Consider the following 24,085-nt stretch of genomic DNA (forward strand, 5'->3'; position numbering starts at 1 on the left):
AGCTGTCATTAAATATTTGCTTTTGATATAGTAACCTTTAAATGGATTCAAACAAGGCATGTTGAATTTTAAATTTGATAAATTCAACACAACTTGAAGTAACTGATTCAAAATATTTGAACGGGTTACAGGGATGGGTACATCGCTTCGAGAAGTTTGTAGACCATGTTGAAAAATAAAATAAACAAATCAGAAGAAATGTCTTGTATCTTGGTTAGGTCAGAAAAATTTCAGAAACCCCTGTATGGACACTACCACTAATATTTAATTTTTGAGTAACGAGAATTTGGTCCTCAACCTTTTTTTTATTAACTACTTCATTTTACTACAATTAATAACAAAATAAAATACCTGGAGAAATTGCATTATAACAATATAAATAAAAAATTAAGTTTAAAATTAGAACTTCAGAGATAGATCAATTTTTCCGTTCTCAAAAATTCTATAAAAGTATAAAGTGTTCAATGAATAATATTGAAAGCAAAAATAAGAATTAAAAGAATTAAAAAAATATTGAAATATGGACACAAATAAAACGTTAAAAGTGATAATAAAAATTTCCATAGCTATAACTTATCCAAAGGACGATGATGTTTTCTAAAAATATTCGCAATATGTTTTCAAATTTTTCAGGTGACATTCTGATTCAGAGGGTATGCACCTCAGTATGTCAGAATCAAAGTCCCAAAACTTTCCATAGACTCTTGATTTTTTGATACTAAAAGCAATAATTCTTCCTTTCGTATTTATTAAAATGCCTCTAAAATCTTCTACTCTGATCGACTCTCTCAAAGTAAGTTTTTTATGTATGCCTTGAAATTTAAATGTCCATAGTAGAGTGCCTTGGTTTTTGGAGTTGAATTTCTTCTCACAGATAATCCAAAAAGAATAATGACTGATAGATCAATTAAGTTTGTATTTATGAGACCCTTCATATTTAGAGATACAAATTGTCTAAGTATTTACAGACGGGGGTACTCAGCAAATGCGTGGATGACCTAATTATACATTTTCCTAGTCTTTATATGGTCCATAAAAGGAAATACATCCTGCCAAGATCTGTAACTGAGTCGTAAATTTACGACCGTCCAAGATTCAACATGTGGATCTTAGTCTCGATTTTAAGTTATGTCTGTTATATATCAGTTTTGTAGAACTCATAGATTAGGATAGAGAAAAAAATCAGTAGATAGATTGAGACTGAATATAAAAAAAAATCGGTCTATACGAGTATAATGAGACCAAAATAAAATCGGTTCAGGATTTGAAAACGATTCAATTTCGGATCACGGTCTCGACAGAAATATTTTTGCAAATCGGAGAAGAAAAAATCACTTAAGACAAACTCAACACTAACTATTACTCGTGTTTGTATGTTGTTTAGAGAGCAAATATTATGCAATGAATTTAAAGGTCAGCACTACTTACTTATCTCTCTCATTCATCGTCCTGACTACACACAGATGAATGCCAAGTTATTATTATTTTTTTTTTGTTATAACTTTTCACTTTTCTATTCATATTTCTTAATTATAAATATGATTTTTCGTTGTTTATAATATATGTAAACAAGGAGAAAAGGGGAAATAATTCAAGGGACCATAGCCTGATCTCCAAAAATAGGACTCGTGGTCCAACCAATGATGTTTTTAAGGGCTTAAAGGAAAGAGAGTGTGTTTCTATATTATTTGAACATAAATACAAATTAAAAATACTTAAAAAAGTTTTACTTATATTTTAAGTCGAATTAAATTCGACTTATCCTACATAAAAACAGACATATCATGAATTTTTGTAAGAATTTTTGTATAGGTTGTAGGACAATACGTCCAAGAAAGAAGACGATCGATCTTCACTCTAGCATAGACGAAACACGTCGTTTCGCCACGTTTAATTTTTAATCATGGAAAGAGATAGGGTCACAACAATTGATATTGTAACTGCCGATCCCAACGGTCTTTAGGACTGTCTATTCTTAAGAAGATCAATGCTGAACTTAGCTTTTAATTGGTATAACTGAATTATTAGGAATGTCTACCATGAAAATGGTGATAAGATATTCATTACATCTCTTAACCTTTATCCTCCCAAAAGGTTTAAGATAACATACTCGAAATTAACTGTTAATTACCAATGTTATTAATTACTTACATCCCCAAATCTTGGGTTTTTTTTTTTTATAATTTTTTAATATGATCAGCTTAGCAATACTTAATAATGTTCAAAACGCTAAATATTTTGAGTATATTTTTTGTTTGTGGTATCATTTCGTGTAAAAAGTTGAAGCCATTACTACGTTATGCGTTATAATAAAGACATCAGGGTCTCTTTTATCCCAAACTTAATGGAATCATATCATATAAGAATGTAACAATTACAAAAAAATAGAAATTTGTCTTCAATATATCAAAAACTGAATTTTAAAGCAGATATAATCTAGTAATAACTGTATTGTACTAAGTTAACTGATATTTTGTTTTGCTATATTTACAAACAACTATCAGAAAAGAGCGAAAATCGAATTGTGAGGACCTTTTTTGACCTTTGACTCAAGGTCGCTTTGGACAACATAATCCTTCAGATAAGGGTAGAGCTTGGAGGCCAAATATCAGATGTTCAGGAACCTTCTTCTTTGTGATAACTCCTCTGGGGTCCTTGTTTTACGGCAGGGCCTTTCTTAACTTTGCAACCCTTCTCGTGCCAATCCCCGTCATCATTGAGACCTCAGCATTGCTAATATCCACATCGTTGCTCACTAAAATCATCTCAACAGCACAAATACGTTCTGCCTCTGTTAATATATTAAGCTTGAAATCTTCTGTTGTTGACTCTATAGAAGTGTTTTGGGTACCTAATGAAACATTTATATGTATATTTTACCACAAAAAAATTGTGCAATTTCCTAATCATACATATCTTTTTATTTGCTGTATAAACCAGGGCTAAGTTGTCGGATTCGGTGCCTTTTTTGGTAGAGTCAAAGTCAGGAGTAGGTAAATTTGTACTTCCTCCAACTTATAAGTTTATTTCACAAATTTCAAACATGCTCTATGGTCTCTATACAATCACAATTCCAGAACATCTCTTAAGCCTTAATTGTAAATAGACAATATCATCAGAGTAAAGTGTAACGTTGCAGTGAGATGTTGTGTGTATTATCGTTCCTTGGTTACGAGTGCATAAATTATGCTCAGAAACTTATGAATATATTAGCAATCGAAGTCAAAATACTAGAGTGAACGTCGGGCATTTTAAGTACCGATATTTGTTCTTAGAAATGCAAAAGCCTTATAATTCAAAAAATAAGAAATTTCTGAGTATACACACATTAACCTAGTGGTTGTTATAGGATAAACTAACAAGATTATAGTAGTGATGAATTGTTTCATCTATATTTTTTAGTGATAGTCAAGCTTGTATCCATACTACATTTACTAACAGAGACAGAGAGAGAACGATTAAAAAAGTAATTAAAATAAGACAATCAAGGAAGTCACTTTTTGTATTTATGAATAAAAAAATCATTTGACGTGTATCAAATATTGAATTCATAATAATAGTTCACCTCTCCTCTCATCTGTGTATAACTTGTGTGTCATGGATATTTAGAAGCTCCTTTTATGAAATGAAATCCCCTTGAAAAAGAAATAAAATAAAATAAGGAAGAGAATAACGATACTATGTGGGCTGATTACGTAAAAGTAGCCCCAAATAATGGTATTGATATTCATATATTATTGTTACAATAGTAGAAGAAATGGAGGTGGTGTTGATGACGTAATATGTTTTGTGTGGATTTCGTACACCTCTTGTGCATTTTTATGTGTAAAATTTGTAGCATATGTACTTAATTATACACTAAAATGTGTTCAATATGGCGTTACCTCTCTACACAAAAATGTACCTAGTATTTCATTGTCAACTTTTGATTTTTCTGCTTCTACAAGGATTGGTTGAAAAAGAATTATCTCCTTTTAAGCTGTGTATAATTATTCCATAGTTTGGCTGACTATCAACTGTGATGGGGCTTTTTCTGTCTCTTTTGTAGGAAAGGTTGCGTCATAAATTAAAGACTGTTTGGTTATACTCCTACCCACGTCATAAATGTAAAGAATATCTCTATTTTACTCGGAGTAATTACTCGTCCGTTTAGTGGAATTTAATAAAAGTATTTGAATCTCTATTTATTGGGGGTAACTTTCTTATTTATTTATTGTCTTTCAAAAAGTTGAAAGGGCCCTGATCACCTCTATTCCGGCTTATATCCTCAGTATTCATCACTAACTGAGATGTATTAATCTATACTTCAACAAATAATTATGTGTAATTATACTGTTGCGTTTTCGTCTCTGAGGCCCATATAATTTATGTTGAACCAAACGAATACAGCCCTTTAAAAGTGGTTCGGTCTCATTTAAAATTCGGTATCGACAGATTTTATTGATAAGTTCTTGATGACGTCATATTTGTTTCTAAATTGTGAACATCGGTACAATGAGGTCATATAAAGTATACAGTCTTTCATATATATGTGTGACGTTTATCTTTTTTATACACTCGCAATCCCAACTGTCATAAGGGAAAGGAAATATTCAAAAAACTATCAAATATTGTTTGGATATATTATACACTGAATTGAATACTTTATCAGTCTAAGAAATAATGACTGAGTGATATGAAATGAAACGAAGGTCCTTGATTTATATTAACTTTGTCGCCTCCATGTACAGAGTGCACACTCTATCTGTGTAAAAAATGTTTATTAATTTCTCCTTTTCTTTATTTGTGTTTAAGAGTGTTTTTATGTTTACACATCACATATATTAAAAGTTACATGAATGTATTTGGTACTGTAGTACGTAACGTATAAATTCTTGGGACTCAAACTTGTTTTCCCTTCTTTTTACATACCTAGTTATGAAGGATGTACTGATATTATTATTATGTATGTATGCACAGGGTGCGGGACGAATATTGTCCTAAAATTAATCAATTTAAGAACCTCGAGGAGGATTGAGATCAGATGAGGATGATGCCATAAGGACATGCCTTAGAAAGAGACAAAGCTATCTAAAAAAAGCCTTTGGGCCTTGGGAGATGGATCCCCATTAATACCTTCTCTCGAGGTAATTGACCTTCAAAACAGTCCCCCTCAAACCCTTATACAGTCAAACCTTTATTAAATTGTCATGCGAGGGAAACTGAAAAACCAACTGCTCAGTGGAGGGGATTTTTTAAACTAGGTTTCTTATTTTGTGACCATTCTTAAGTTGAAGAATGGATAAGGAGGCTAAGTGTTGTAACATGGATGAAACAGGTGTCTGCGATACAAGGGTTGACTTTAGTAAGCTTTTGCATCAAATTTTTCTTCGTCCTTCAAGAAGTGTGTGTTCCTTTTATTCTCATCAGACGCTACGAGGCCCAGGCAAATATACTTAGCCTTCAACCTCGGTGAGGCAATCCCTATCAAGCCCTGTCTACAGTCCAACCTATATTAAATACACAGGCAAGAAAAACTGAAATAGCAATCCCATATTGCTTATTTTTTAAACCAGGTTTTCATTTTTTGTAACAATTTTAAATTTGAAAACTGAAAATGGTCGCTTAGTCTCATAACATTTTTGAAACAGATGGCTACAAGATCAGGTTTGACGATAGTATGCTTCGGCATCAACTATTTCTTTGTGGTTGAAAAAATATGGGTTCATCTTCAAGGCTTTACATTGACTTAAAAAAATCTTTTTATTACAGTTTGAAAATTTGTGCCTTACGCATGCTTGAAAATAAAGCAGGAAATAATTGCTGTCAATATAAATTTGTTAAAATAAAGCAAAATCCAATGATTATACGATAATATAACTATGTCCTTTATCAAAACAAAGTTTGTGTGCATTAATTGAGAGCACTGTCCGTTCGGACAGTATGTAGACTAGATTAACTTGTCCGACAGACAATGAAACCTGTCTCGGATGGTCAAACAAGTCTTAATGCAAAGCCCTGATCTTCTTGTAATCAGAAATTATAAGATCCAGGAATATCCAGCTTAATACTTTCTTCTGAAGGTCCCTTCTATGTTCTCAGATCCTCCTGCAATGGATTCCTCATTTTTGACGATTTTTGCGATAATTTGTCGTCTGATTTCAAAGAATTTAAATTTGAGGGACTCGGAGAAAAAGCTAATTTATCAGCTGATTGTATTTTTTTCATATTTTATTGCTCTGGATAATGCTTCAATCAAATGATCCAGCGCGTTAAAATTAACTCCTGCACTCTGTAGAGGAATTCATTATACATTGTGTAAGTACAACAACGTTCCAAGAAGTGCTGGTCATTCCAGATCCGAAAATTATACTACTACTACAACTTATTATAATATCTTCATACCTCAAAAAAGGAAAATCATATTTCTTTTTATTTTTGATCAAAGAAAAAGTACAACTCATTCAATTTACATGCCTACATAATATGTAAGGTATAAGAAGGATCTGCAAATTTAAAATAAAAAAACCATAATATTTCAACATAGTACTGATATAATTAGGGAAGACTGGTATCAGTTGTAACAATTTTTGTTTTTGGTTCAATTAATTGCAGGGCCGACTTTAGGATGAAATACCGGGTGGTCCATTGAAATCTAAACACTTACTCAATCCATAATTAATGAAGATTGAGTGATTCAACCTTTCGATATATCAAAGCATAACCAATTAGTTACAAAACAAAACAAATCTGAGCTCTCTAGTTGTCGAACTAGTCGAGAAAATGACGCTGGAATGGGATTCGTCTATTTCAAGCAGTTTGGCGTCTCCAAGACTACCGTCTACGCTGTCAACAAGTCCAAAACGTTGGAGAGGAAGATGGGCTCAAAAATAGTTTTATCCAATATCTCAAAGAAAGTTGACATAAATTATTTATTTTTGGCTACAATTTGATGCATATTATATGGCTGTAACTTTTGATATTCTGCCGAAATATACATATACAGTGCAATTAAAAAAAAAAACCGTGTAAAATTTACCTGTCCACGAAAATTGCCCATTTCTTGAAAACTCAAAGAGCTATTAGGCCAATTCATACTTTACATACAAGAGCTTCAATAGATCTTTCAAATAATGATTCTTTAACCCAAAAATAAAACTCCATATATTTGACTAGATGAAGTTGAACTATTTTTTCACCCGGGTTTATTTCAACACCCTGTATATATAATAATGGGGTTGCAAAATGTGATGCCCATAAATTCACCAATGTATTGTTATTAGTCCTCATCGTTTATGCCTACAATATAGAGAATAGGTAAATTAATATGACATGAAGTTTTGAGGTGTGTTTCATCGATAAGGAAGTAGTCGTTTATGATGATGTACTTATTTTGTAAGTTTTATCTAATCAGTGGTTCCCAAACTTTTTACATTGTCTACCACTGTCACATTTTGTCTCGTTTATATTTCTTCAAGAAAATAAAATATTTATTTTAATCAGACGTAACATTCAAAAAATTTGTTTTCAACTTCGTCTTGTCATTGTCATCTAAAAAAAAAAACGTTTGTTGGCTAATACATTTCGTCGAGTCATAGCTGAAGAAACAAACGTCATTGCGTATTACTACCTGAGAAATTATCAGGATCTTCAAGTACGTACATTCCACCTTTATTTAAAACTTTTAAAATTTGACAATTTTTGATAAAATGTTATGTAATATTTTTTGGATGATCTTTTTTTATGAGACATATTAGATGACTTTTTAAGACCCTTTCTTAATGAAATACATGGTTTTTCATATTGTGAGAAATTTTAAAAGTATATTTTTAAAACTAAAAGCTTTACGACTCTGTTTTATATTTAAAAAAAACACAAGAAGTGATAGTATTTAGTCTTGATAAGGAATTTGATGTTTTTGAGGGGACTGGAGAAGAAACAGATAATAATGGACACATTAAAAGCTTATTGGAATTGTGGAATCAGAAAAAAACTTTTTCGGAAGTTGGATCATTTGTCTAGTGTCTGAGAATGCGTTTAAGGGATAAATGTGTGATTGTTGGATTTAGTGTAAAATTACATAGTTATTCCTAACCATATATTTGCTTGGTACGGAGTAGGAGTATGTTTTTACTTCCTTTATGTCATAGCTTCTCGCAGCTGATTTAATGAAACGTCAAGACGGCTCAGCTGCTCTTCTCAAATTGTCAGGATGACCCCTTTAATTTTTTATTTCTTTTTACATACCGAAAATCCTTACAATTTACAATTCTACCAAGAATACCCGGTGGTCCATTGAAATCTGAACACTTACTAATTCAATAATTTACAAAGGTTAAGTGATTGAAATTACTTAATATTTAGATATATTAAAGGATTAAAAATTTGTCAAAATCAAAACATATCTGAGCCCTCTAGCTTCTAGTTGAGGCAATGACACTTGAACAGATCGGTAAATTTCCATTCCTGCACTGGAAACAGTTGGGGGTCTCCAGAATCACCATCTAAGCTATCAGAAAGTCTGAAACGTTGGCAAGGATAAAGGACTCTATCAAAAAGACAAAACTGGATCCGGAGGAGTTAAAAAAAACAGTCCAGGACAATTCCCTCAAGTCCATGAGGACCCATGCAAGATATCTCGGAGTTTCACATCAGACTATCCAAAGAGCTATAAATAATGTTTCTAGAAAGAGCCTTGTGAGGGTGGAGAGACCATTTTTGACTGGAACAGCGTAAGAAACCCATCTCCTCCGTCGCAAGACTCCTTTGAATGAGTCTTTTGTGTTCTTTTCAACTCTTTTTGACAACTTTAGCTCTATAATTTTTGGTTGTATTTCAAGGGAATGGTCTGGAGTGTCCGTCATCCAAACATCAAGGTCTTCAAATCCACTGTCAACCAGCACTTGGACTCCATGATAGAGGACTACATCCTCAGGAGGTGGGAAGCCTTCCACTTCCACCCGGAAACCATCATTGGCACTTAGGGTAGTTCCATAAATGACAAAGGGAGCTCAGACCCAAATATATTTATAGTATTAATTTTTTTGAAATTATATTGCTAAGTAGTATTTTGTTGAAGTTTAAAATTCAAATTGTTCATTTTTTATTGGACCACTCGGTAAAATCACAATCCCTTTTGTGCACATATTTGAGGAGTGAATCCTTTCTGAGCTATGAATGAGAAATAACTTTCCCTCCAAAAGTCTTTTGTCTAGATTCTATGCTTGAGTGGTAGATATTACTACATAGTTGTAGAGTCATTACAGTCTTTGGAGAAATAAGGACCAACTGACAAGACATATTATTTTTGAAGCTACTCATATTACTCTAAAATATTTGTTGCTTCTTATTTTACTTACTTAACCCGCTTATCTCGTCTAAATCCATAAATTCTTTAGAGCTTTAATGCATACTTCTGACTGAATTATTATTACCTATATTATTAATTGAAGATACATCGATGTAATAGAGGTGCCATGTGCGATTCTAGACTGACATTTTTTTTTTGTTGAGGGAACTTTTTTAAATAAAATTTATAAAGAGCGTTGTTACTTATGTCACGAATGAAAAGACAATGCCACCAAGCTTGATGATATTAACTACATTTAAAAGCTAATACACTTCCAGTTCATTGGGATTTCTATTCATTGTGACGTAACTTGAAAACCCTTTACTATTTAGACAGTTTATAGTGGGTAAATTTATAAGCATTATGTGAATATTTCTACCCATGTTAAAAGGGCATTGAAGGTCATTTTGCACATATAGAAAAAAAGAGTTAGATCGGATGGATTAATTGTATTTCTATAATCTTCACTTACATCTAATCAATGCAACTCCATCTGACCAATAGGAATTTAGAAAGAAAATAGTGAATACTTTTCTTTTCAGTAAATCATCTTTAAAATAAAAATAAAAGATACGAGAATATTTTTTTCTCCAAAAAAAAAAGAATGCAGCTTTTGTGTGAGGAAAAAGTCCAAAAGAAGAGTCAACTTCTTGTGAAAATAATTTGAGAAACTTTAAACTGAGAACGAATGAAAAAATGTAAATCGGTTCAACTTATATTCAGCGGAATCTCTTTGAGCCAGTGAAGATATGAGATTTGGAGAGTTAAGCAGTTCGATAATTTTTAAATAGTTCCTTAAATGTAATTAAAATTGCATAAAGGAAATAAAAAAACTGATTCTTTAAAAATTTTTGTCTAGAAGTGTACCTGGTTTTCATGTCCTCTCAAGGCCTCTGATCCTGGAAAATGTTAACGCTGCTACTATAAATAAGTAAACATTCTATGTGACATGAGGTACATAATGTATGTCCTAAAAGGCAGGGCCGGCTTTTTCTAGTTTGCAATCTCAACAGGCTTTTTTATTTTCCAAAACTGTTGTGTCATTATTATTTAATTCTTGATGAGAGAACAACTAACTATAATGTAATAACTAAAGCGTGCTCTCATGAAAGACAGAGAGTAACAATGAGGGCGTGCTCGGAAGTTATAAGTGTAAGTCTTTGTTACGGAGTGGGATTTTTGTTCATTTCCTTCCTCTCCCGGCTGATCGTAGCTAATCTAATGAAACGACATGAGAGCTAAGCTTCTCTCCTTCCAAACATTTTTCAAATTGTGAGGGATTTATTCATCAGTGAACGTTGTTTACTTATTAGTAATTTGAATATATAACCAAAGGTAATGGCTCCTATAAAAAGTATACTTAGTCATTTAATGCGGATATTGATGTATTTTTCCATTTGCTCAAGCCTATAAAATAATGAGGTAATAATGAAATGCATAAATAATTATCAATGAAATGAGGATAAATAAAATTTCTTCTCCTATTCAATTGCCACACATTAAAAGGCATTAACATAAAATAATAAAATATTCATTATTCATACAGTATGCTAATTCCTAGTGTAATTATGCATTTATAATGGGTGAACAATTATTCAAATAAGACCATTTCAGATAATACATAACGTTGGTTTTTGTATTTAGTGTCTAAATTTACCTTAGAGTGATCATTATTTTCTTAATAAAATAGTATGAAGGTGCCAAAGGAAAAGAAAATTGTTTTGTGTTCACTCTATAAGTCTTTCCAAAACTAATCAAGGACAGATTTTGGCTAATTTTAGTATGTCATAATAGATTGATTTGAGATATTAGTCCAAACAAATTACCTTTGCAGTACAATAACAAATTCAACAAAACAAATCAACAACTCACAAATGATCAAAAATTCAATCATCAATTATGAAAATATCTCAAGAAAGAAAATATATTTCGAATGGTATAAATTCAATTGAAACAAGATGTACTTTTGTTTTTTCTGGATAAAGTTATGTCCTTCATGACGTCACTCAACTTCATTTCTTCTTTTTAATCAATTCTAGTACTGACAGTCCGAAGGACGGATGGTCTTAAGGATCAAACCACACACTCCACTGGATCAAATGAATAATTAATGACACAGCACTAGTCTTGAGTAGTTTTGGAAAGACATTGAGGGAAGCCAAAAGGTATTAAGATACCATATTCGTGCTTGAAATAGCAGGAATGTTTATACTGAACGATTTTTGTTTTGTAATAGAAAAAAAAGGTCATTGGAATTTTGAAATATTCAAAAACAAAAGCCCTCCCCAACAAACATAATCTTGTGGACGCCCTGAAATGGGGAACCTCTTACAATTTCATTAGAAAAATAATTATCACTCTAACCTACCTATACCTTATTCAACCTTGACAAGATGAAAATAAAAGGTTTTCCTTACTTGGATGATCCATAAAAAATCACTCAAAGATTTGCAACTATATCGGTAGTGCATACTTTTACTATAAAGAGATAGTATTATTTGAAGGATAAAGTCAAGTTCTTCCTCCACAACCTTCTACTTATCATCACTAACTTTTATTAAACCATTTTTTTTTGCTCACAACCAATTTGAAAAAATAGTAAATATTCAATGTGTATCAGAGCTATAAGCATCGAATGGCAAAACAAAGACCACGTGATCAATATTTGCAAAATGTAGTCGGCTATGCGACTACTTTTTTCTCCGTAGAGAGAAGGGACGACGATTATGAAGTCAAAATGCGCGCATTTTTAAGCGTGAAAAGTTACAATTTGCTTGTAAAAGCTACAGATTGTCCAATTATGATGGGCATATACATATTGTAAAGTATATGGACTTCAAAGAAGATTCCTAGGTTAGATAGAGTAAATGTAATACTATAACGTTTTCTTACAACTAATCCCTGTAACTCCAATTGAACAACTAAAGGGACATTAAAAAAAAAATAAAAAAGAGGTCCTCCAAATCAGACGCAAAAACCGTTTTAGGGAACATATTTGGCTAAATGACGTCACCATAGATATCAACCAGTGGCGCGATAAAACAATTTTCGTCCAGTTTTGTAAAATTAACAAATCCCTTTAATTAGACAGTAATTAAATATAATGTCTCACTCTTTGCGTTTTTGAAAGGTATTTAAAGTTTTACCAAACTATTTTATTTGGTGAGTTGAGGTACCTTAATATAATAATCCAGGGTGTTCTAAAATTCGAGACACTTTTCAAACATTGATAACAGGGGTGGGACAGATTTAATATGCCATGTTAATATCCCTAATGAGTGGCAACTCCAAATAGAAATGATATTTGTTTTCAATGATGTATTTAAATTGTATATGGCAAACCAGTTTCCTCGGAGTCTTTCTGTATATTATTATACTTGATTCAAACTACAAATATAAATCAGTTCTATAGTTTCGACACGATGATCAAAAAAAAATTGGTCTCACTTGTTTTATGACGCCAAAAATTTTCTCTTTGTAGTCCCTCAATATTGCCAACACGAATAATCGTTTATTGTATTAAATAACTGACATATTTTATCCAAATATATGGAAAAATATTAGCAAATATATATTCATAATTTTAACATAAGAAATGAGATCAGAATTTAATATTTTATGAGGTATTAAGGATTTGGAAGTACAATATTGTTATGATTTAGAAAAGAAATTTTTAGGAATTAAGCATAAAATGAGTCAATATAATTATTTATTCAGGTTCTGTGATTAAAAATCGAGCCAATTTTAACAATAATGAGTTGACTTCAGGTTTCTTGAAAATTGACGTACAATTTCAATATGGTTGAAAAATTAACAATTACAAGTTGAGTCGAATGCAAATTTTTTTTTTGGATTGGCTCAGTCCTAATATAAAGTTAATAATGCGATGCGTATTATGGCATTTCCAATATAATATATTTATCTTTTTTCTATAATAGATCGATGATTATATATAATAGCAAAGAAGATTTTATGAAGAATCTATGCAGAAAGTTGTAGAATTGAGGATTACTTTCAGTTTACACATACATCGTTCAAATGTTTAATATAAAGGGGGCCTCAGCTAAAAATGGTAAAGTTTGGGAAACTCTGGATTAAGAAATATCAAGCATTGTAGCGGACCTGGATCCATAATCTACCCCACCCCTTCCCTCATTTATTTACACCTTCTGGTACCTAAGACGACTTTTACAGATCCATAAAACGCCCTTAGCTATTTGAAACTCAGATACAAGTGTATAACCCTAGCGACGTATTCAGCCCGAATAGCAATATATTGTGGTCTCGGGCTGACTTTGTCGATTCCAGTTCCAGCAATTCTAGAACCGGAACCTGTTGATCCGCTAGAACAGTTAGATCGATAAAGGCACAACCTTGTGGGATTCACCCAACAATAATAAATAAATAAATAGTTGTTTAAAAAACAAATTAATTTAAAACTACATAATATTAGTAACGGACTTTGCTTTACAAGTTTTACGAAGCAGATCCTGCCGTATAAATACTACACCTATCGATAGCTTCCTATACATACACAAACATATTAATAACTATGTACGTACGATTATACTCTTCACTTTGCATTGTTATTGAAAGAGAGGTGATTTTTATCTTTTAACTTATGCGTAGTAGTATTTTTATCAACTGCATATCTTTTCACGATATTTTTAAAATATTCTTTATTTTTTATCTCTTTTTAAAGCATTGATCTATATTTTGAAAACGTAGGTATGTATTTTTTCCAACTTCCAAGGTCCTTGATCTCAACCTTCTTTCTTTCCGTCTTAAAAAGAAAAGATGGGAATCTCATAAATAATAATAATATTACCATTACATAAAAGCAATCTATATGACGTATACTTTACCTATTAAATATATGTATCAATATAGATGATACATATATATAAATAAAATACGTAGAGTACCATATATTATGTACTTAAATGAACCAAATGGTGTTTTTATTGAGGTTGTCATAAAGAGGTTAAGAATCAGATAGACATTAAATAATAATGAAACATTGACATACAAAGGAAGAGTCTGATAACTTTCTCTAACTATGTAGTTATTCTCAAATACGTAATAATGTACATATCTAGAGACTGGGGACTCAAAACTTGCAGTGGGATGACTAAATTACGAAAAAGCTGATACTTATGAAGTAAAAAAAACTACTCATATCGTCAATGCATGATATAATTAAATACTGGTTGTAGCTAATAACTAATGTGTCCTTCTTCACAAGCAATAACATCTTGTAGAACCGGCAAACTGGTTGACAGCTCTTGACGATGAAAGCCGTGTACATGGTGCACCACACTGTATTTTGACAGTAGCTCGGAGATAATCCAAATTTGTATTAGAGGTGCGGCAGACTGTCTTCTCCAAGACTCCTTAAATTGCAAAGCTCAGGGGGTGGAGGAGGCCTACATGGAAGTAGGCCGGAAGTCAGTCATATGCTTGCTTCAGAAGTTTTGGTTCTTATGGGTTTGTTATGAACTTCCCGATGTTGTAGGCAGTCCGGAAGGAGATACTAATGGTATCTGCAGCCGGCTCGGCAATGACACTATGGAGATTGGACACGCGTTGCCTATTCTGTTGTCACTTTGATTACGTCTGCTTTATTTCATGGATGTAGGCCAGAATTCAGCCATATGGTTGCTTCAGAAGTTTTAGTTGTATGGGGCTCTCTAATGGACTTCTTATTTTTAAAGAAATTCTGAATGAAAATGTTAATGGTCTCTGCATTCAGCTCGGCACTGACACCGTTGCGGAAGGGATTGCCTAAGTGTTGCCATTTTGTTGTTGTTGTTCTGACATTTTTACACTTAAAGTCATGGGATACCAACAAATCTTGTTTATTTTTGTTTCAGCTGTCATTACGTCACGTAAAGAAATTTTTAATAAATGCTTCTTCATTTTTGGCTCCACAGTATGTATTGATGTTTGTCTTTGGTCTGGATATCCTAGACCAGTCTGAGAACGTTATAATTTTAATTCGGACTGGATTAACCTTTTACATACATAGAGTTAATGCGTGTTCTTGGGTTTATTATAATCTTGAAATTATTATTATTGTACATTACAAAGAATAAAACAAGTTTTTTGACCGTTTTGGTAAGAAATTGACGTTTCGAAAAGATGTTTTATTTATTTTATTCGGATTCGAATACTCTAAATCTATACAGTCTAGAAAATAACTTTTTATGGCGTTGCAAGGAACGGTACTTATATAAATTTAGTATAGTACCATTTTAAATGTAGCTCGATTAATGGGCTTTCAGGAGTACTTTTGAAGATTTAAAGGGTGTTTGCAACAATATTTGCATCAAAGAGAGTAGATCTGAAATAATAGAAATACGGCCCCACGTATAAGTATAAAGACAAAAAAAAAAAATCAGTCTATAGAGTGAAAAATAAATTGGTCCATAATGTAGAAATTGTTAAACTTAGGTGCACAGTCTGATATCACGGGTTTCATCCGAATATTTGTGCAAATAGATCTAAATATTAAAATATTGAACAAAAAAAAAATCAAGTACTTATATACTAAACTATCTAATTTATTTCAGACATTGCAATGGACTGGTCTGACCATGCCATGTGGTGGCCAGCGCGAAATAAATGGTTGGACAATACTCGATATACCCTGGATCAGTATAATATAACCGCTGATGCAATTATACATTTTACTCCTATGCACAAAATGGTCAGAATTCAACTACCAGACTTAAGGTTCCTAGATTGCTCTTTGGATTTCTCTGTTACTACATTTAATGCCTCCAAAAATCTATGTAGAGAACTCGGTAAGAAACTTCATTATTATTTTCATTTTATTTTTTTATTAAAAGGTTCATCAAGAGAAGGTTCATATATGACTATGAGTACCTATAGAGCCTTTCATGTAACGTTAGCCATTTTAGAGGTCTACACAACCAAATTTTATAAGAATAAAACTATTTTCTCAATAATATTTAAGAAAATATTTGACAATTGGGTGTCAAAAGGGGTCAACAAACAAAAGGGTTTTTACCTCTCTGTTTATCAGAAACATATCCTCTATCGTCTAGTTGTATCATATTATCATACCCAAATAATATGTTTTGATTCCATGTCAAATAAACGAGGGCATGTCACCCGACCTTTTTAGATTTAGATGATTTTTGTGAAACAAGCTCAAATTCTTAAGTAAATTAAGTGTGCCAAATTTTAGTACATTTAAGTAAATTTCAGTTTTAGAAATATAGATACTCGTCACAGACCAAAATTTTCAACGTCACTTTAATTTCTTTTTACCCGACGCTTCTTTTTCCTCTGTGTTTTTTGATTTCAAAAGAGCTAACCTTTTGAAATTTGGTACTTAGCTATATTGAAGTGTGAGGATTCCAAAAATGAAATCAAAAGTAGAATATTTAAATATCTTATGACCCCAATTTTGATTTAAAAAAAAAGCTGAAATACACTAGCAAGCACTTGAACAACAATAAATAGAAATTGCCCAACTTTTATGAATATAAAACTTTAGGAACAGGTTTTACATAAATAGGGGTATCACTGTGCCAAAAATCGTTTTTGCTTTTACTCTTAGGGTGGGATCTCAAAGTTAGGTTACTTTTCTCCGGAAATTTGGTCAATTTTACTTAGGTTTTTGTATCTTAAACTTATTTTATGATTTCTATAGACTGAAAAAAGAAAACGGAACTACATTAATTCATATTATTGATTAGAGGTTAAAAAATTAAAAAAATATATATATGAGTAATTTAAAGTATATGACTTGTTTATAAAGTTAAACATAACGTTAAAATAGTTTGTTCATTCTTTTTTTAGACTTTGAACTGCTGTCCTTTGCTCTTGCCGCTGTTGTTATCACAATGACGTCGATTACCCCTTTTAGGGGTTTAAAGTCCCCCCCAAGTGTTTCGTATTTTTCGCTCTATTTGAATGCTCTATAAGAAGTGTAACAATCATCCAATTTAAGCAAAATATATCCCGGTCTATTCGATAACTTGTTGCCAATGATAATCCTACTTCATAATGCCTTTATCGTAGAAGCCCTTATCCCTATTGGCAAAAAACTCGCACAACCAATTTATTAGGCCTCCATTGAGGCCAAATTTGTACCCCCAAGCAAGTAGACCATAGACAGGAACAGTTGGGAGTCACTTGGTGCGTCATCAAATATGTGATCAGCCTGGCGTTGTCTTGATGATGTCTTGTTATCTCCTATTCACCAATGTTGAACGTTTCTGTGCAATCGCTTTAACGGTCGAGTTGTTCACAGTAGAGGGTAGAATTGAGCGGGGAAAAAATAGGTTCGAACCACTGTTGTGAACACGAACCAAAAGAGTATCATACATTGCAAATTTTCTTGGTCACTTTCGACCTGTTTTCCCTTTCAGGTAGTAAAATATGGATAATTTCTTCCTTTGATACCTACACTACTCGACGCACGATAATTCACGGATGAACCGACCAAGCGAAAAACAGTCCGAAAATCGTTTGTAGCATACATTTAAAATTTTAAAACCCTTTATCGTAAATTCTGGTTTGACCAATAATGAACAAGATATACTTAGTTTTAAAAAAAGGGGGAAATACGAAATTATTTTTTTCCCAACTCTAAACATGTTATTACATCATTTTACAATCTTACTTCCATAGTGTAGACAATAAATCAACTATTACTTTTGCAATATCGTCCCTAATAAACCCCTTAATAAGGATTTTTTGTACATATTGGTTCGATGTTGTTCAAATATAACTGTCAATCATTGGCATCAAGTTGTATTAAATCTTTCTTTTATTCCATAAGACACTTGATGAAGCTTCATCAAGATTTATATTTAGTTTAAAATTCAAAACGTTACAATTTTAATGTACCACTCGGTATATAGTAAAAATATCAGTCCCCATGATGGATTACCTTCAATTATGGTGCTATTAATGACGTCAGTGCAAGCGCTCTATATTGAAGATGTCTTCATTTAATCTTCAAGCCACTGAATACTAACCATTCAAATCCTATTTCCCTCGCATCAATTATCTGTAAATTGAAATAGATCTTTGTTCTCATACAATCAAAGCATATATTTGGCTTCAAAATACATCATTTATATATATTTTTATGAACATCATTGTATTCACTGGCGTGAATAAATAAACTTTTGAACAGATGTCTCATCATATTAAAAATAATCATCCGCGTGGGCTTCCTTCTACAGTGATGTCCAAACCCCATGTGCATAGATGGTATACTACATATGTATATATGTTGGTACCTATAATATGCTCAATATATTCTCATTCATGTTATGATTATTATTTATTTTGTACTGATTACTCCCTACAAAAGTGGAGGAGGAATGTATAATATATGAGAGTAGGGGGGTTACCTCAAATGAGTTGGCGTTACTGCTCTTATTGGCTCTTGCACCCCCGCCTACAAATGAAGTTGTAAATTCTAATTAGTGATGGGACGATTAATCTGGAATCGGAGAATGGGGTATTTTTTCAGGAATCAATATCTGGAAAATAATGTTTATTTTGCGATTCTAATTTATAATTATTATTAATTACTGGTATTCAACTATTTATTACTTTTTCCTGAGTTATGAAAAATAGCCCCCCTTATTTTTTCTTAGTTTTTTACTAGAAAATTTCATATTTGAAATTATATTTAATTTTTCAAACTCTTTTATGTTTATCCATTAATTTTTTTTCAAAAAATTTTATATTAAAAATTTAATTTTTCAAATTATTTCGTAATTTGTGACATCACCTGAGGATTCTCGAATTTTTTTGTAAAAAAATTTATTTTTGTGTGAACAGATGGTAGATTTTTGAAATTTTACTCCAAAAAAATTAATTTTTGATTAGCTGTGGATTTTTGAAATTTTTCTTGAAACTTTTTTGAGAATAGCCATGAGTTTTTGACACTTTTTTCCCCAAAATTTAATTTTTCAAATTCCAAAAACCAAAGCCCCCTTACCCCCTTGTGGACGCCCCTGAAAGCAAAATTATATATTTTAACTATTTTTTAAGATATTAAAGAATCGGAATCAGGAATTTGTATAAGATTTTTTTTTGAGTCGTTCCATCACTAATTCTAATCACTGTCAGTGTATGTATATTAAAAAAAGAGAGCCGAAAATTGATATGGTAACCTAGACCATTTCAATAACATTAAGGAGGGGATCTGACATAGCTCTGTCATGACGTTTTACTAGATTCGCTGAAATCAGTTTTGACGGGGAAGATAAATAAATAGACACAAATACAACTTTGTATCTTGCAAGGACATAAACAGGAATTACTCTGTTGTCAATCTGTATACTAGAGTTGTGAATCATATGTTCTGCAGGTATATTTAATTATAAAACCTAGAAAAATAGGGCGGTTATTTTTTCAATTTTTTTTCGAATGTCGTTTAAAATTACTGAGGTAAAGTTGTCATGTGATAAGAATAAATAATTGTACGATGTCACCTTTAAGTTACGCTTTTTTCGGTGAAAGTTTGAAAAAGATCGAAAATATTTATTTTGTATATAAGGATTAAAAAAACAATATTAGTTATTTTTGCAGAATACGTTATTGATAAACTTTTTTCGAACCTACAAAACATATTGCTAAAGTTTTTCAGAAACGATGTTAGGGAGCAAAAAAAGAAAATAACTTTAGAAAACTTGAACCTATATATTTTGATCTTTCCGTTACAGAAAACGAAAAAAAAAAAAAAAAAAAAAAAATGCCCGCTATACGCGGATCATCAAAATTCAAAATTTCCTTTCGTTATTCTTTCTTTTTGCTCCATTGGAGGACTATAGAAAAAATGTTATTTATACTTTTTAAAGCATAGAAACATGATAATCAAAATTGTTGAATACAAAATAATGAATAATGCCTTGTTTAAAAAATTATTGACTAGGAATGTTTTCCTTATTTCAAACTTTGATTTAGATGACAGACCTAAGTCTGATATCTTAGAACAATGAAATTTTGCAGAGATTATTATCTTTCCATGTGAAAATGAAAAATAAAATCACTACTCACACGCGAGAAAATGTTTAGAACTTACAAACTCAACCTATATCTATGGTTACAACTTTTGTTAAGGTGTGTGAGCACACTGTCAATGACTAATTGGTTCCTTTGTTTCCTTTTATAAGCTGCTTGTTATTGACAATAAATATTAAACCAAAAGGATATAACTGATCAAAGTACAATCTGTTTTTTCCTTAAGCTCATCCTTATCTCAACATTTCTCCCAACCCTACATTTAAAAATACTTAATAACTTTTATTTTTCCATGCAGGAATTCGCTATGGTGAAGAGTTATCCCTTTGTAAACCCTTAGAGCCCGAACATTTAAAACAAAACTACCAAGAAACCACGCCCCGGAAGAAAGCCCAACACCCACCCACGAAGGATGGGCGCTACAACGAAAGAGTCGACACAAATACATTCATTCCGTCTTCATCCTCTACTCCCAGTGGGAAGAGTCGCATTTCTCACAGTAATGGGGGTAGTTTAAATGGAACACTTCGAACCCCTGCTAAAACTAATGGAGCTTATCACAGTCATCCGGTATGAAAATTATATTTCTTTAATGAATTGTTTTGACAGCCTTTATTATTGTTGAACATGTTTATGACGAATTTGTTATTTATTACTAAGAAAATATGTATCAAAATGTATTTACGTATGAGGTGTAGCTAGGAATAGTTAGGCAGAACTAATTGCTTGCCTTTGTTTCTTCGTTATTGTTATAATGATTCTGATATAATTAATTATGTGCTTTATTCCAATTCAACCTTTTCTTTACTTATAATGCATCTTTTTGGAATATCCAATAATACATTTTAACAAATCAATTAATTCTCCCTAGTTGAATTGTCGTTGGAATTTAATGGAAATATATATCTTGACCCAAGAGCACCGTTAGCCCTTTTCTAAAAGGGCTTGAGCCCCCTAAAAGTTTATCAATCTCTCAAGGAAGTCCTTTAATAGTTAGTAACTACGATAATTTATCTGTTCTAGTTACCATAAAAGACTGATAAGGATTGGTCCTATGTTTGATCATTTTAAATAGGACCGGACTTTTTAGTTTTTAGAGCGATCCAACTCTAATACCAGCACAAAAACAAAGCATATTATGGGATTGGAATATGGGTACAATGGGCCCATTAGAACCTTATAAAGTAGTATGAGTTATCATATTTACAATGAATAAAGGTAAACTATTTCAAACATTCGTCCAAATAAGCTAGATTAGTTTTGTTACTTTTCCAATAAGTAATTGGCTACAAATACTCAGGAAAACAAAAGAATATTCTTTAATAGCGCATTTTTTGAATATAAATTGGTTAATTCATAAAATATGAAATGATGAAGTTACTAACTACATTATTTCAGCTGTTGAAATATTATCAAAACTTTTTTCTTAGAGACGACATACCTGAGGTTTAAAGTAGGTGTTATGGAGCATTCTTTTTTCGTTTTGATGTTCCTTAATTCTAAGTAGGAGTGAAAAATATCACTCGGATTTTTTTAAAATTACAAAATATAGCTAACGCTATGTAGTACTCAAGGACGAACTCATGGGTCCTTGGAGCTGATGAATGCTAAAAAATGACTTTGAAAGTATTATCAAAAATACTTAAAGGGGGAGCAAGCGTGAAGAAAAAAGACTGTTTAGGGAGGCACTCCTAGGCCCGAACCGGATACATTCCTAAGAAGGACACCATGTAATAAAACCCATATTTTGCGATGACGGTATAAAAAGATGCAAAAGAGTAAATATAGAGGACATACGTGGAGTAAATTGTCTGATATTTGAAGGGTTAAAATCGTCATTATCCACTATAATTCTGGTTTACCAAACAACACTAATATGTACAATGCAAGGGATTTGGTTATAAATATAATCAATTAAGAATATAGATAGCCGTCATATAACATTAAGATAAAACATAGTATCTAATTAATTATATCAATTAGGACCATGTTTGATTTTGATATTAGATTGTTAATGATTGCTTATAGAGGGTATAAACATTCAACTAGCATGCTACACACAAGTATAATTAGTGAGATATTTACACAGAAGAAAATGTGCTTTTAACGCTCACTTAGAGACAAAGTAGTGATTAACAAATTAATGTTATGTATGTACATAGTACATACACCTTTTTACTAAGTATGTAGTGTTAAAAGCCAGGATCTAATTTCATAAAAAATAGGCTATAATTTATGTAATACAAGTGGGGAACATTATATATGAATGTACTTACATGAAGGAATAATGCCTTACCACATAAAATATGCAAAATCTTCCTTCAATACATGCAACAACAGACATTTTGGAGTCAATTAATATCAATTCATTTCAGGGTACCCTTCGAAATGGAAACTACTCTCCATACTCAAATGGACTCTCACCCGCATCCCACTTTCTCAAGTCCACAAATATATCCTCTACTATGTTTAATGATAGTGAAATCTCCCTAACTCATTCTCCAACTCCCTCACCCGAAATACGGAATTCCCAACTTCATCCAAGAAGTCTCGTCGAAAGAGCCCGAATGAATGTGGGTTGGCTGGATTCAACACTCTCCATCATGGAGCAGAGAGTTCAGGAAATGGACGTATTGACACTCCGTTTCAAATATTATAACTTTTATGACATCAATCCTAAATACGACTCTGTTAGAATTAATCAAATTTTTGAGCAAGCCAAATGGCAAATCCTTAATGAGGCCATTGACTGTACAGAAGAAGAAATGCTTCTTTTTGCTGCATTGCAGGTAAGGGATTCATAAATATGTATGTGGAAGGACTTAGAAATGGGTAGTGTAGTAAACAAGATATTGATTTTTGGCCCCATTACCCTAACCCGTGATACAATATTTTCTCCTGAGAATACTATTTGAAACATTACTCTGACAAGGAGGGGGGGGGCTACTACTTTGCACGTTAAACTCCTGGATCAAAATAATAAATCGTGGGACTAAGATGAAAAATGCCATTTTGTTTGTTGTACCGATCACGACTGATTTTTTCTAAATAGAACTTGGACTGAATTAGATTGTTCTTACAAAACTTATAACGCTCTGGTCTAAGATTTAGATACCGAAGCCCATTACTAATATTTAACACATGGGTTGAAAAGGCCCGATCTTAACAAAGAAAATACGGGGTTTTTCGTTCAAAATTGGCTTTTTGTAAGTTTTTATTAATATTTTTTTTCAATCTTAATTTATTCACTTTTTGGAGTGGAGTACCTCTAATATTTTTCAAGCCATTGCTTAGCTTGAACGGTTTTTTTTTTCTTCTATTAAGAAGCAGAGTAAAATTAGTACACGAAATTATTTTTGATCCATTGTTTTGGAAATAACAAAAGTATTGTCACTCTTAGCACAATAACCCACCAACTAAAGAACAGATTGTCGAGAAATTTTGACAGGTGTCTTTTGAGGAGTGATACAAACTGAAAATGAGGTGAATTAAAAATAAAAAGGGCCCTATTTGTGTGAAGCCTAATTTTATGTCTACATAATACATATTCTCTATCTCCAGCTCCAAGTTGGCCTTCAATCCAATGTTCCTCAACCCCACGAAGTATTTGAAGAGGATGACGATGTTGATGCAGCTTTAAATGATCTACAAGTTACTTTGGAAGGCTCAGTCAGAAGAAATGGAGATCTTACCACTGTTCCACAGCTTGCTGACTATTTAAGATATCTAAAGTAAGTTCAT

General features: G+C 32.0%; 1 protein-coding gene across 2 annotated transcripts in view; it reads left to right on the forward strand.

Moving 5' to 3' along the window:
* Positions 1–24,085, forward strand: part of LOC121115160 (unc-112-related protein) — a 45,674-nt gene that overhangs the window by 10,908 nt on the left and 10,681 nt on the right. For both annotated transcript variants that reach the window (XM_040709344.2, XM_040709345.2), the window contains exons 2-5: positions 15,901–16,134; positions 20,643–20,914; positions 22,720–23,133; positions 23,906–24,075. In XM_040709344.2, coding sequence (XP_040565278.1) covers positions 15,901–16,134; positions 20,643–20,914; positions 22,720–23,133; positions 23,906–24,075 — 1,090 coding nt within the window. The remainder of the gene's footprint in view (positions 1–15,900; positions 16,135–20,642; positions 20,915–22,719; positions 23,134–23,905; positions 24,076–24,085) is intronic.

This window comes from Lepeophtheirus salmonis, chromosome 3, assembly GCF_016086655.4.
Source record: "Lepeophtheirus salmonis chromosome 3, UVic_Lsal_1.4, whole genome shotgun sequence".
NCBI classification, from domain to species: domain Eukaryota; kingdom Metazoa; phylum Arthropoda; class Copepoda; order Siphonostomatoida; family Caligidae; genus Lepeophtheirus; species Lepeophtheirus salmonis.